The 15,711-nt window shown below is 45.5% G+C and overlaps 1 protein-coding gene across 2 annotated transcripts in view; it reads right to left on the reverse strand.

Annotated features, from left to right (window-relative positions):
- ADGRE1 (adhesion G protein-coupled receptor E1) overlaps window positions 1-15,711 on the reverse strand; it is an 86,429-nt gene that overhangs the window by 4,642 nt on the left and 66,076 nt on the right. For both annotated transcript variants that reach the window (XM_086699272.1, XM_086699271.1), the window contains 9 exons: window positions 15,164-15,247; window positions 11,267-11,444; window positions 10,331-10,450; window positions 8,909-9,120; window positions 8,007-8,177; window positions 6,328-6,522; window positions 4,838-5,073; window positions 2,016-2,082; window positions 344-435 (listed from right to left, as the gene is read on the reverse strand). In XM_086699272.1, coding sequence (XP_086555398.1) covers window positions 344-435; window positions 2,016-2,082; window positions 4,838-5,073; window positions 6,328-6,522; window positions 8,007-8,177; window positions 8,909-9,120; window positions 10,331-10,450; window positions 11,267-11,444; window positions 15,164-15,247 — 1,355 coding nt within the window. The remainder of the gene's footprint in view (window positions 1-343; window positions 436-2,015; window positions 2,083-4,837; window positions 5,074-6,327; window positions 6,523-8,006; window positions 8,178-8,908; window positions 9,121-10,330; window positions 10,451-11,266; window positions 11,445-15,163; window positions 15,248-15,711) is intronic.

Consider the following 15,711-nt stretch of genomic DNA (forward strand, 5'->3'; position numbering starts at 1 on the left):
CACATATAGTTATGTGCAGTAAATGAATTAGAAAATGTATTAATGGTTACAATATATGAAATACTCACCCTTCCTAGTAACTGTATTAATGGTTCATAAGCCACATTAAGTGGGCAATGTTAATATCCCCAGTATACAGATGAGGAAACAGTTTCAGAGAGGTTGTGTAACTTGCCTAAGGTCACACAGCTTGTAAGTGGCAGACCTGGTGTCTGAGACCCCAGATCTAGAAACTGTGCTGTTCTGTCCTGGGCACAGGACTAAGCACACAAAAGGTACTCAGGGAATGTTTGTGGGAAGAATGAAGGAAACCGAGAGAGAGGAGGGGAAGGAAGGACTGTACCTGGTGTCTTTGAGCGTGGAGACTTCAGCATTGACACTGGAAAGCTTCTGCCTCAGGATACACAACGTGCAAGTCAGGAGGATGGAATTGATCTACAGAGTCAAGCAGAAAGGACTGAGATGTTGGGTGTGTACAAATGGGCAATGGCCAGACCACCCGTCAAAAACCCATAGTGTGCAGCTATCACTCCAGGAAGCCAAGTAATAAGCCCTACGGCAATCAACCCTAAACAGCCAGCTGTTGATTGTGGGCTCACAGCCTCCCTAACTTCTGCCCTCATTTCCAACATAGGACCCAAAGGAAAAAGCCAGTATGCTCCCCCTAAGCATTCGCATAGGACGTCCTGCTTTGAGTTAGCCTGCCTATAGAGTCCCAAGGCCTCCAGCCTCCAACCAGGCACACCGGAAGCCTTCTTTTTTCCCCCGAAAAAGCCTCCCCGCTCCTCTCCCTGCTTCTGAGTCTCTACTCACTGCAAGTGATGGTGGCCAACTCCCTTACTATAGCAATAGGGAGCCTTTACTTGTTCTCATTTGGGTGATCTCCCCTGGTTTCCATCCCATATGGAGGCAAATGGGAAGTTAGAATCAAGATCAGTGCCTTGTTTGGGTTGAACTGTTGAAGACCTAATCCCCAGGACCTCAGAATGTGATCTTATTTGGAGATAGGGTCTTTACCAGAGGTGATCAAATTAAAATAAGTCATTAGAGCAGACCCTAATCCCACATAACCTTATAAAACAGGCAGATTTGGACACAGAGGCAGACATGCACAGAGAAAGCCAAACATCGATAAGCCAAGGGACTCCTGAGTCTACCAGTCTCTTGGTTAGAAGACTGGAATGGAGGGGCACCTGGGTGGCTCAGTTGGTTGAGCTACTGACTCTTGATTTAGGCTGAGGTCGTGATCCCAGGGTCGTGGGATTGAGCCCCACATCAGGCTCTATGTTGAGTGTGGAGCCTGCTTGGGATTCTCTCTCCCTCTGTCTCTCTCCACCCCCTGCCCTTTGCCTCTCCCCCTGCCCCCTGTGTCACACAAAATAAAAAATAAAGAAAATAAGACTGGAACATATCCTTCTCCTGGGCTTCCAGAGGGGACATAGCCCTGCCAACCCATTGGTTTTACACTTCCAGCCTCCAAAACTGGAGTGGGAACGTTCATGGAAGTCTTCCTGGAGGATGCCAAGTTCTGTTGTTCTAAACCACCCAGTTGTGATACTGTGGATACTATGTTTGTGATACACAATTTCTATTTGTCAGTTATATCTCAATAAAGCTGAAAAAAGCTGAAAAAAATCTCTAGGCTTCCCTTTCTTCCATCCCACTGTTTTCTTCTCACCGCCCCCCCCCCCCCACCAATTTCTCTCCATTTCCTTCCTTCCTTTTCTCTCATTCAACATCTATCCCCAGAAGACATCAATAGACCCATTCTTACTGAAACACAACAGACAGATAAGATTGTGTTCCCCTCCAGGGGATTTGCATGTTGGCAGAGGAAAGAAAAAAAAAAAATCACAAGTCAAAGAAATTGCACTCTAAGTTGGAAATCTCAAGAACCAGGGATCAGAAGGGAGAATGTTTGACCTCAGCTATAGGCAACATTCACTGGCACTTCTTGGTTCCTCGGGTTTCCTTGTTTCTGCTCCCGAACACCCTGCACCAAGCAATTTGCTTACCAGGATGATGGCGCAGACTGGTCCCAGGAAGCTCCAGATGAACCCTGTCTCTGTGTTCAGCCAACAGCTACCAAGAGAAACAGGAATTGGTGACTGTTTAGTTCTTGACCCTACAGTTACTCAGGCCCCAACAAATCCACTAATGGAGGATATTATAGGCAGCCGACCCTGAGATGCTCTCATGACAGGGTGGGTGACAGTTCAGTTTTCTTTGGCCCACGTCTGCTGTCAGACCTTCTTCCTGGGCAAACGTTCCTGAAGTGTTCACGCGGTGTCCAGAGTAGAGCTCGCCCTCAGCCCGTAACCTTTGCAACCTCTTCCCTTCTGTTCAGACCTCTTTACTGGCACACCTGGTCATTCAAATCTCAGCTCTAATGTCATCTCCTCTGAAAAGCCGCTTGGGACCCTCCCTGCCCATCATCTTTTTCTAGCAGAGCATAATGCTTTTCTTTTTTTATAGCATCTCTCGGTATCATAAATCATGGTGGTGTTTGTTTCCTTGAAAATTGTCCTTCTCTGCCTTTCCAGACTATGAGCTGTATGAGAATCTGGACCTCGAGCTTTTGTTTGTCTCCAAATACCCAACACTCAGTGCAAAGCCTGGCATGGATGAGGCATTCCATAATTATTTCTTAAATGAAGGGAGGAAGGACTAGGAGGGAGAGAAGGCATTGCCTCTTTCCTTCAGGCCTCTGGTAGATTTTTCCTGTTTTTACCATCTGACAACCATTCCACCCGCGTTCAGGAACTGCACCCCAATATTCCTTCAGTGGAAGTGTGCCTTGTCCCCACAAGAGAAGGAAAATAATCAAGGTTGGCCAACCAGATGTTCTCTCCCTGGAACGTGAGTCTCCAAATCGTAGCAATAAAAAAGGTGGAGATTGCACAGAAGAAGCCGTCTCTGCTGTTTCAGGAACAACGGCTTCAGTAAATAACAGCCAATTCCCTTATAAGCTTCTGCAACTCCTCCTGGAGGCATCAGACTGAAAACCCTGGAGAATTAGTTCTCCTGGGAGCAGCCCTCGACCAATGGCTGCTGCGACAGAGATGTATGAATATGCCCCCCTGGGTGGGATTTTGGAGGCACATGCCCTACACAGTTTCCCAGGGATACCCACTGGGATGGAGCCTGTTACCCACAGCTGCACCTGCTCAGAATGCACCCCATGTTTGCTCCTTCTCTCGCCCCACTCGCCAGTGCTTCTTCCTAAGGTCATCTCAAATCCTTCTCAATACTACTCCTGTCTTACAAAACGTTCTGTGGTTCCCACCAGCTAGAAGGTATTCTCCAAATTCCATGCCCCTCCCCCTCTCCCCCCCATCTTTCAGTCCTATCCATCTGCTCTCCAAACACACCCTAAGCCCTCCCTTGCCCTCACCTATGTTGCCACGACCTTTCCTCTTTGCCTATGTACATTTCAATAGAGCTTAAGGCTCATTCAAATTCCACATCCTCCAGGAAGCCTTCCATGAACCTTCCCACTCCCATATACTATCATCCTTCTCTGGTCTGTGTCAGGGCTTATATTACCCACATCAACATCAGGCACTTCATCATGGTGGCCTTGCACTGTCACCACCATCCCCTGACAAGGCAATGAGATCCGAACTCAGCTTGGACGTTTACTAGCTGTGTGACCCTGGGCAACTGTGCTGAGCCTCTATTTCCTCGGAAGCTACCATTTATTAAGCTGTTACTTTATGCACCACCATGGGCAACAGCACAGGTTGCACACTGCACAAATCTGGGGGACATTATTTACAATGTATGCAATGGAGACTCTTAGTCCTCGCACATAGGATTTCTGTTGAGAAGTACCAGAGATAATACGTGTTTGTACAGCTTACAGGATTTAGATTTGATGAGTGCTCACTTACTATGAATTCCTTTCCCTCACCCCTTATCTCATGGCCTCACCTATAAACCATCAGTGATGGGCAGGGAGGAAACCTGAATATTTAGTCCCCTAACCACAACTCAGCAATGCCTATAACACAGGGTGATGAGCGCGGGCCCTGGGATTGCAAAGACCTAGATTTATGTCCTCACGATAATGGCAAGAAAGCTTCGCTTTCCTCATCTGTAAATTAGAACAGCAACGCTATCTCCAGGGTCTATCATATGACGCAGTGACTTAGTCTCTGCCCTAGCCACATACCGCTTATCGTGTCATTCACCTGATTTTAAAAGTTGGTTCATTTTTTTAAAACTTACAAATGGACTCCTGTCTATATCATGAGCGTGGCTGGTATGCTGGCATTTTTTTTCCCCCTGATGCCCCATAAGATAAATACAAAAATATTTTTTAAATTATACTTATCAGCATACTACCCCAAATCATCTCGCACGCAGCCCTGTGACAAACACCGTTCTAAATGTTTTGCAGATAATAACTCATTTAACCCTCACAACACTATGACGTAGGCGCTGCTGTTAGCTTCTATTGTATGGATGAGGAAATGGAAGCCTACAGAGGTTAAGTAACTCGCCCAAGGTAGCCCAGCTAGAAGGTGGTGGAACCAGGATTCAAACCCAAGCAGGTTGGCTCCAGAATCCATGATTTTTAAACTGTACAACCGAGTTTCATTGTTTACACCACCACCGTTCACCTGTTCTATAGTGCAAACAGTGGCTCCTGGAGTTGTGCACTGTGCAAGTTGTGCTACTGGACACGGCAGCCCTGAGACCCACAAAGCATAAAGAGCTCAATAAATGGTAGACACAACTACCACTAATGTTACTGCTTTTCTTGTTGTTCGTGTAATCATCATCGTGAACCATGACAGCAGGGTCTTCAGGGAGAGAGAAGGATATGACTTACCGATTATGCATCCCGTAACCCTGTGGTTGCACACCGGCTGAGACAGCCACCACCAGCCCTGGGAGCCCGTAGCCAAAGGCACAGAGGTACCACATCTTGATGTTGCGAGAGCTGAAGTAATTCATCACCTTCAGGTTCCTGACCATAAGAAAGAGCATCACAGCCTCCACCAGCATCCAGAAGAAGCAGGCGAGGAAAAGGTAGTGCAGGAAGCCTGCAATGATGGCACAGCCCGTCTGGAGAAGAGAGGCACACCCACTCAGGACCCCCGCCCCCTCCAAGGAGCAGGTTCAGATGACAGGGCGGGGGTGCTACTTTGATTCGAATTCCCAAGTACAGCCTACTTACTCATTCATCCCTTTGGTAGGGTTTGCCCGGGACTGGTGTCTCCCAGGACATGGGACTTTTCAGTGTTAAAACCGGGAGAGTTTTGAGAACAGGTAGCTGATCGCCCTACTTCAGAGGATGTTTGAAGATATTGAGTGTGGGGGTCAGCACACTATAGCCATCAGGCTGGCTGCCTGTTTGGTAAATAATGTTTCACTGGCACAAAGCCATATCCATTTCTGTATTTTCTATGGCAGTTTTCATGCTAAAACAGCAAAGTTGAGTGGCTGTGACAGAGACCCTAGGATCTGCAAAGCGAAAAATATTTATGCCTGCTTCTTTAAAACAGAAAAAGTTTGCTTGCTCCTGGTCAAATGATGGGAGGGACGTTGCTACTAGCATTGAGTTCTCAAGGGGTCTGGGACGCTAAACATGTGACAGTAAAATGCACAAAGAATGATCACCCCAGCCAAAATGTCAATAGTGCTCCTTCTGGAAAAACCCTAAGAACCTACTATGTTTCTGGTATAGCTATAAGGGGTAAATTGGCCAAAGGTCTTGCTCTCATGGGTTCACAGTCTACTATGTGTGTGTTGGCGGGGGGGGGGGGGGGAAGGAATATACAGCAAGTAAATCAACAAATAATCAATATGGTTTCAAATAAAAGCTGGGAAAGAGAGAAAAATAGACTGATAAGGGATAGAGTTTCTCAGCTGTGGTATTGTTGACATCTGTAACACTGTTGCCAGATTATTTTCTTTCATGGGGGCTGTTCTGTGGACTGTAGGGTGTTTGGAAGCATCCCTAGTCTCCACTGGATGTCAGTAGCACCCTCTCCCAGGGATAACCACCGATAATGTCTCTAGATATTGCTGAGGGTCCCCTAGGAGTAAGAATCATCCAAGGTAATAACCAGTTTAAAGAATAATAGGAGAGACCACCACAATATATAACATGACCAGGGAAATGATTTTAAACTGACACCTATCACAAGAATGAGTAAACCAGGTAAAGAATTGGGGAACAAGTATTATCAAAAGAGGGTATAGCACGTGCAAAGGTCCTGAGGTGGGACCTAGCATAGAGATTATTGGGTAGGATGAGCAGGGGCAGATATGGAGATGGTGGGGCTGGGCGAGGACACAGCCTGAGGGATGTGAGACCTGGTTGCCAGTCTTGTCTACACCGGTGAGGAAGAGAGTCTTGGCCAAGAAGAGGCACACGCAGAGGTGCAGGTGGAGGTAGGTGTTGTGGTTGTGAATGGCACGACACAGCAGGAAGGTGGCAATGGCCAAGACGAGACACACCAGGGAGATGATCAAACCCACGTGGCTAATGATGTGCAAGGGTAACTCCGTCTGTCAGGAAGCAGATACATCATTCACAGAAGGGTCGACATCCCTCCAGGCAGAAAAAAAGAATTATCCAGACTCCTGACCAGGGCAGAAAGGGCTCGGGGACCTTTTCTCCTTCTGATACTCAGAGTGACTGAGATATTGTCCATCGTCATCCTGTGGCATCCATCAACACACATTCCCACTCCTGTCCTGTGTCCCACCCCCTGTCACATTAGGGCAGGATGTCTATAAACTACATTTCCCATAATGTCCTGGGGGTAGGGTCCTGGATGTTCTTTAGGTTTTCCAATGAGGTGTATGCATGAAAATTTTGGAAGGCAGAATGGAGGCAGACACCAGCCTTCTAGACAGGAGCAAGTTATGGCTGGACTCCACGTTCTAGCTGTCCCTTCTTCGATTGTGTGGAGGTGGGGTGATCCGACAGCAGCAATTTCTGACCTCTGGATTACAGCTGCAGAGGGCTGATCTTGAAGCTAAGCCCCAAGTGGCAACCCCTGACTTCAACGCCTCCAACCCTCCCTGTGATTTTGTGGGCATCCTGTTCCGTATTTGAAATAGCTAGAGCGATTACTGTTTCCTGCACTGAACCAGGCCTGCCATACAGGCGTTCTGAGATGCCCCAATTTCTGCGAGTAGACAGGGCAAGCCGGATCCTTCCCCTGTGCCATTACGCATGACTGATTTAAAAATGCTGAGTTCCTTCTGTGTTAAACATGTGCCAAAGCACACCATCTCCCGAGCTAGTCCTTATGACTTTGTTACTTTGTTACTTTGTTTTGTGGTGGTTAAGAGAATGGACTGTACTTTTGGAAGCTGCTAGTTGTACGAGCTTGGGAAAGACACGTAGCTACTCTGTGCCTCAGCTCCCTCATCTGTTAAGAGAGGATACCGATGAATATGCTAAGCGATACTAAATGAAAATACTTTAAGTGCTCACAGCTAGGCAGGGAGCATACAAATGCCCTCTATGTCCTCCCCCTCCACTGCGTCTGCCCACTCACCAAGGCTCATTTCACCCATCCCCACCCTGACCCATCACCAGCTCTCACGGACACACTTCTGGATTCCTATAGCACAACTTCTCGCACCATTTACTTGGTTTTGTGGAAGGAGACTGTCCTGGGTTCAGGTCTCATCCCCAGCCACTTAGATTTCTGAGTAAGTGGGCTAAGGCACCTCAGCCTCCATCCTGTAAAATGGCCTGAAAACATTTAACTGAAAATAAAGGGTCCAACACAGGATAGGCTCTGTAAATGGGATCTGTCATTATTAACCTGTTCAGGGTCATTTCTCCTTTCATATGTGAATGTCACAGCTTCCCAGCCAAACTATGAATTCTCCAAGGGCAGAGGCATTGCGCACCCTGCCTGTCCCCCATGACGCCATCCCACAACACCCAAGGCCATGGGAGACACACAACGGGTGTTTGTTCAATATTTTCCCCTTGGATTTGGAGAGCTAGAACACAGAGAATCGGTACTGACCGTGAGCTCCCCAGAAGCCATGATGACGGCCAGGTTCATCATGTGATGACAGCTGCACGTAGTATACATCTCAGAAACTTCATGGATCTTACAGCCAGAGGGTATCCACCTGCCACCCTCCATATCTGTGTTCCAGGAAACACAGATAGGACTCTCAAACGTCTGCTTTGGCTGAAAACGTAAAGGCTCTGGTCAAACGGGTTCAGTATGACCAACTTGAAGAGTCATCTCAAGATGACCCGCAAGAAGATGCGGGTATGTCTGGGAGGGAATGGAGGGTGATGTAATATTTCAATGTGCGAGGATGGAGAGAAAGGTCTTGGATACCAGAGATGCCTCTACAACTGACTTGGTCATGGCCAATGTAATAAAGTCCCTGTAAATGTTCCTGCATCAACATTCCTCAATCTGAGCCCAATCTTGCCCAGTGATGAGTGGGTGACTATAGGTACTGTATATAATATACGCTATATAGGGGCTCCTGGGTGGCTCAGTTGGTGGAATTGAGGCTCAGGTCATGATCTCATGGTCTGTGAGTTTGAGCCCCGTGTCAGGCTCTGTGCTGACAGCTCGGAGCCTGGAACCTGCTTCAGATTCTGTGTCTCCCTCTCTCTGCCCCTCCCTTGTTCATGCTCTTTGTCTCAAAAATAAATAAGCGTTAAAAATTTTTTTAATATATGCTATATATATTAAATATACTATATGCTACTTATATATACTATATACATATAATATATATACACGAGAGCCCACTCCTCTGGAGGTGGATTTGGGGGACGGGCTTGACTTGCTAGAAGGTTGATGCCTTCGTGGGTCTCTATCAGAAGGGAAAGTTAAGCTCACTGTGGGGTGAAGTGTTCTCAGTAGGTAGATGGGGGTTCGACAGGGACCACTTCACAAACCTCGATGTTCTCCAGCGTGTAAATGACTGGGTTAGAGAACCCATCTTGCTTCTCCCCAGTCATGATGCCCTGCACAACGTGAGAATTCATCTTTAGCCTCCTCTGGGAATTGGCCAAGGGGTTCTGAGGGTCTTGGAAGAAACTCTCATCTAAAAACAACTCCATCCCCGAAAAGGAGACAAAAGCTACCCCGATGGTCCCTGTGATATTCCCTAAATGCAAACAGAAAAAGAAAAAGAAAAAGGAATAATTTGCTCAGTAGTGATTATCAATGACCCAAAAAGAACACACATATTCAGACTCTAATACCCCACGCACCTCCGGACCTCAGAGCAGGGGCCTGCTCTGAGCATGGCAACATTTGGCTACATTTAAAATTAATACAGGGGCACCTGGGTGGCTCAGCCGGTTAAGCATCCAACTTTGGCTCAGGTCATGGTCTCACTGTGCATGGGTTCGAGTCCCATGTCAGGCTCTGTGCCGACAGCTCAGATTCTGTGTCTTCCTCTCTCTCTCTGCCCCTCCTCCGCTCATTCTCTCTCCCCCCCTCTCAAAAATGAATAAACATTAAAATTTTTAAAAACAAATATGAATTTATGTCTTTAAGGGATAATCAAACTGAGCAGTGGGATACAAATCCCCTCCCACACTGATGGTCAGTCTCGTTCATCTGTTTGGTAGGCTTCCCCTCTCCATGTTGGTGGCCTTCAGGGATGTCCCAGGCCTGCTCCCTGAGCCCTGCACACCAGAGAGTGGGAAACAGCAGCCCATAGGCCAATCTGGTCACTGCCTGTTTCGTGTAAATGAAACCTACTGTAGCACAGCTACATCCATTCATTTACATATCGTGTATGAACGTCTTTCTACTTTGAGACTCTTTTGCCCTCCATGCCTGAAATACTTACTAATCCGCCCTCTATAGGACAAGCCTGCCGATCCCTGATACAGATCAGCGCTGTCTGCTAGAATTATAACATGAACCACACAGGTAATTTAAAATTTTCAGGTAGCCAGATTTTACAAAAGTCAAAAACAGGTAAAATAAATTTTAATAATTAATTTTGTAACACATGCAAAATATCATCATTTCAGCCTAGAATCCATATAAGAAGTATGCATGAGATTTTCTCCACCATTTTTTTGTATCAAGCCTTTGGATTCCGGTGTGTACTTTACCAGGTCGTAAAGTACAGCCTGGCCACATTTCACGTGCTCAATCACAAAACATGGCTGGTGGCTGCCATACCAGCCAGCCAAGGTCTTGGTAGTCCATTATTGGGAGTTTTTATGTATTTAATATCTGGCTCCCTGAGGGCAGGGGCCTTACCTCACTGGTCTTGGAACCCAAGAGTTGACTGGTAAATGTTTGCCAATCGGATACACCGCAGCCCCCCTCCCTGGTTCTCAGGAGCAGCTCTGTACCTATGGATTCAGATTCCTTGATTGTAGAGCACTGAATTTTCATCTCATTCCCTTTGGCTTTGAAGTGAAGGATCATGTTCTCTTCAGCACATTCTCCCTGGATGATCTTGCTTTCAATTTCTAAAAGGAGATAGGGAGACTTTGCCCGAGGTCCCCCAGAAAGTGGGTCCTAAATTCGGTTTCCTGCCCCACAAAGTTACACCTACCTAGTTGCAAAGAGTAAAAAAGGCCAGTTCCTCATGGGAAAGACCTTGAGCCCCGTGGTGAGTGAGTGACGGGAGGATGATAGCCACAAACAAATGAGAGAAACCCAGGTGGGGCTGCAGGGGTGAGTGCTCGCACCTTAGGGGGCGCCTCAGGGAAAGCTGGGGTTGAGGCCAACAGTGATGGAAGGCAACAGAGTCCGGACCCTCCGGCTGCTCTAAATGTAGACGAGTTTTCCAAAGCCAGAGGAAGTAGGAAGGGGCTGGACGAACCCAGCAGAGTGGACAAGGGCTCAGAGGCTGCATTTGCTTCTGCCACTCACCAGCTGTGCAAACACAACCAATGACTTAACCTCTCTGAGCCTCAGGTCTCTCACCTGTGACATGGCACTAACTGCAGGGGTCCCCAGGACAACAAAATAGACAATGGAACTGGAGGTAGCCCTTTAAAATGTAAGCCAGGTAATCAGTGGCACTATCTCTGTTTCATTTACTAGATCTTTGTTTACTGTGGGGCTCAGACAGTTGTTGAATGAATCAATGACACACACCCTTACCTCAAGGCCAGGCACTCAGTAAATGGGAGATGCTGTTACTATCCTGGGACTTGCTTTTCTGTGAGCTCTGAGGTTTGAAACAGTTGGGGGAAGTAGTGTACGGGAAAGCCATGGGGCATAGCATTGCCCACGGCCCCCCTCAAAAGCAGCACCCAGATGGAACCTTGCCACCTTACCCAAGTGTTCCGTCTGAACAGTCTGAGTGACATTGGCTGAGGGTTTCAGGAAAGCTGCCAGGGTGCTGCTTTTCACACTCTCCAGTATGACAGTGGCCAGGGCAGAGGTCTCCTCTTGGGAGAAGTTGGACCATGTGGATGTTTGTTCGAGCACAGAGGTAAGGCTCTCAGCCGCACTCTGCAAGGAAAGGTGTGTCTGTGCGTGTGCACTCTCTCCCTCTTCCCCTGCCCCTGAGACAGCAGCTCTTCTCCCTCTCTCCCTTCTTCTCCCCCTTGTCTCCCTCTCCCTCCTTCTCTCCCTCTCCCCCTTGCTCTCCCCCTCCCTCTCTCCCCCTCTCCCCCTCTCCTCTCTCTCCCCTTCTCAACTCCCTCTCTCTCTCCTTCTCTCCTTCTTCCTCTCTCTCCCTCCCTCCCTCTGCCTCTCTCTCTCCTTTCCCTCTCAAATTGGTGTAGCCTTTAAGTCAGCACCTGGAATAGCCCCACTTACACCTAGCTCTGACCCAGAGGTTTCCCTTCCTGGAATTAATCCTTCCAGAAATGCTTAAAAACTGTGCAAGGATCTTGTCCAGTGATGTTTATTTCAGTATGGTTTCTGACATGAAGTTGGAAAGTCTGAATGTCCGACAGATTGGCCAAATAAATGACTAAATCAGGGGCGCCTGGGTGGCGCAGTCGGTTACGCGTCCGACTTCAGCCAGGTCACGATCTCGCGGTCCGTGAGTTCGAGCCCCGCGTCAGGCTCTGGGCTGATGGCTCAGAGCCTGGAGCCTGTTTCCGATTCTGTGTCTCCCTCTCTCTCTGCCCCTCCCCCGTTCATGCTCTGTCTCTCTCTGTCCCAAAAATAAATAAACGTTGAAAAAAAAAATTAAAAAATAAATAAATAAATAAATAAATAAATAAATGACTAAATCAAATCACAGAATAGTACACAGCTGTTAATAAAACAGTGATCACACACACACACTAACAAGCAAAAAGGTCAGTGAGCTGTTGTTAAGTTAAGCAAATTACAGGATAACACAGATATTACCTCATTTCTCTTAAAAAACAAGTACTTTCATTAACATTTTTGTATTTATGATAGTAATATTTCTGGCACACAGAGATAAAAATAATACTTTCTTGTGAGCCAAGTATTAAGTATCTCATGTATGTTAACTTCATTTTAGAAAGAAATCTATGAAGTAGAAACTATGATTTCCATTTTTTGTGTGGGGAAACAGAACATGTATAGGAGGTGGGAGAAGCAAGATTTGAACCTTTGTTATCTAGCAGCAGAGGCGGAATCCCTCTAGTAAGTGCTCACTAAATGGCTTCAGTGTGTGTGTGTGTGTGTGTGTGTGTGTGTGTGTGTGTGTTAGACATACATTCACAAAGTGAAAGGATATGGTTATACATCCAAATGTTAACATGGATTATGTCAGAGGAATAGAGTTAAAGAAATAGCAATAATAATATTGACATTAATGTCAATACAATTCCTTTTATTGATTATTGTCAATAAACTGGCTTATGCAATGACTTTGACCCCAACAACAAAAAAATATGAAAAGGATTCACAACGTAATAAATACAAGGAAGAAAGTAATGGACTCCGGTCATATGGGGAAGGAAATTAACTGAAATCTGAGTAGGAATAACAATTTCTATTTATCCAAATTGGACAATAAAAACATGAAAAGAATTTCAGTTAAACATGGATGACGGTATAACTTGAGATGTTTGTTCTGGAGAAACAGGATGTAACCATATGCCAGGTGAGTTTGGGGTCCGTCCCCACCGACATACAGAAAAGTGTCAGGTAGAATCATCCTGGGAAAATGTGGTCTTCAATTCTACGGTTGAGGAGATCTTAAAACTCCCTTCGAGGGGGGCCCGGGTGGCTCAGTCAGTTAAGCTTAAGTGTCCAACTTCGGCTCAGGTCATGATCTCATGGTTCATGAGTTCGAGCCCCACATTGGGCTCTGTGCTGATAGCTCAGAGCCTGGAGCCTGCTTCAAATTCTGTGTCTCCCTCTCTCTCTGGCCCTCCCCTGCTCATGCTCTGTCTCTGTCTCTCAAAAATAAATAAATAAATGTAAAAAAAATTTTTTTTAAACCCTCCCTTCAAAATGTGAAATCTATTGTTGGCTGGGAAGGTGATTTCATTTCCTTGGGAAAGCAAAAAATTAGTAGGCAAACTAAAACTCCACAGGGTTATCACTTCTGTGCTTTATTTACAAAGTTTTTCCATCTTTGTCATACTCTGAGAAGGGGGTGTTGAAGGGGTTTGGAGCAGTTCCTTATGTTAGAGAAACTGATTAACCACGAGAGTTCGCTGCCTAAAGCATTTAGATGTGAGATGAATATCTGTTTCATATGAACAATTTCAGAGAATGTGGCTGTTGATAAATGGTTTTGAACGCTTAAAAATATGAATTATTGGGGCGCCTGGGTGGCTCAGTTGGTTAAGCGTCCGACTTCAGCTCAGGTCACGATCTCGCGGTCCGTAAGTTCAAGCCCCGCGTAGGGCTCTGGGCTGATGGCTCAGAGCCTGGAGCCTGCTTCCGGTTCTGTGTCTCCCTCTCTCTCTGCCCCTCCCCCATGCATGCTCTGTCTCTCTCTGTCTCAAAAATAAATAAATGTTAAAAAAAATTTTAAATATGAATTATTATATTTATACATTTGGTTGATTGGATTTATAAATCCCTCAAGGGCATAATGACTTTGCTTCTTAGCTCTGTAAGTATTCCTCATTAGGTATTCAAAATTTGGTGGGGGGGGATAAGAATATTCATAAACACAGTATAAAATGAGAGAATTTAACCTAGTTTGTCAGAAGGTTTGTTGCTTATGGAAATTCAGTCTGAAAACCTTATGAATGAATGCACACTTAATGGACAACTATGTTATACCCAATAAATTAATTTTAAATCAATCAAATTGCAAAGGAAAGTATCATTCTTGTTTTTGTACAAAAGCAACTGAATTTTTAAATAAAACAACAGCCATAAGTCATAAGCCATAAGCAACATAAAAGCTTAAGAAAAAGTCATAAGCAACATAAAATCTTAATCATAAGCCATAAGCAACATAAAATCTTAAGAAAAACTAAAATCTTAAGAAAATCTTTTAAAGTCTATCATTGTAAGGACTGAGTAATCCCACCTCTAAGTATTTACCCCAGAGAAACAAAAAATCAGGGACACACACACACACAAACTGCACGTGAATGTTTATAGCAGAAAAAAAAAAAAAAAAAAACAAGAATTGAGACTACTGATCACAACCTTCATGAATCTCAAAGGCATTATGCTGAGTGAGAGAAGCCACATCCTGTGTGATTCCGTTTATATAACATTCTTGAAAAGACAAAACTCCAATGACAGAGAAGAGACAGGGATATACAGGAGCCGGTGGTGGAGAGAACATCTAACAATGCGGGGGAACCCCAAGAGAATGTTTCAGGAGGAAAAGGAACTGTTCTATATTCTGATTGTGGTGGTGGCTACCCAAATCCACTCAGCTGATAAGACTCATAGAACTGGGTGTCTCTGGGTGGCTCAGTTGGTTGAGTGTCCAACTCAGGGTTGTGGGATTAAGCCCTGCATCAGGCTCTGCACTAAGTGTGGAGCCTGCTGGAGATTCTCTCCCTCTCCCTCTGCCCCTCCCCCTGACAAATAAAATAAAAATAAAAAAACTCACTAGACAGAGAAGGGAATTTTACTGTATGGTAAATTTTGAAATTTACTGTGTGGTAAATTTTGAAACAGGTTTCAAATTCTGTAAAAATACAGAATTTATTAATTCTGTAATAAATTAAATGTTAATCCATTTAAAGAGGACTTTCTGTGCCCAAAGTGTCCCCCCACCAAGATGTTTGAAGCTCAAAACACAATTATGAAGACTTTGCTGTTACCTTCAGAGAAACCACGGTGGTTTTGTTTTCACAGGCATTGTCCAGAACACTGAAGGTGGCATTCATTAGTGTGCAGAAGGAACCCTGTGCCCCAGAAGAAGAACATGTGTGAGCACTGATCAATCCATCCTTCAGTGTGTAAAGTACAAATTGGCCATCTAGCCCACCATATGGGTGGTCTTAAACTCCCAAGTTTAAGAGCTGCTAGAAGCAGGCTTTAGAATTCTCAGGAAAATAGAAACTCACCTTTTCAGCAGAACTGGGACCACAGTACCTTTTTCTTCTGTGAATAAAAGGAGCAAATGGAAAGAAACAGCAAAACTACTTCGTGGGGTCAAAGATGGGGGAAATGTGTGAGTAAACCCCAGTGGTCCAAAAGGAGTATTATTCAGCCACAAAAGGGAGTTGAAGCATTGGCATCTGCTACAATGTGGACAAACCTTGAAAACATCGTGCTCAGTGAGGGAAGCCGCACACAAAACCCCACATATTCTGTGATTACATTTATATGAAATATCCAGGATGCAGAAACTGATGGACACAGAGAG

This window comes from Puma concolor, chromosome A2 (assembly GCF_028749965.1).
Source record: "Puma concolor isolate L17-30 chromosome A2, mPumCon1.1.hap2, whole genome shotgun sequence".
NCBI classification, from domain to species: Eukaryota; Metazoa; Chordata; class Mammalia; order Carnivora; family Felidae; genus Puma; species Puma concolor.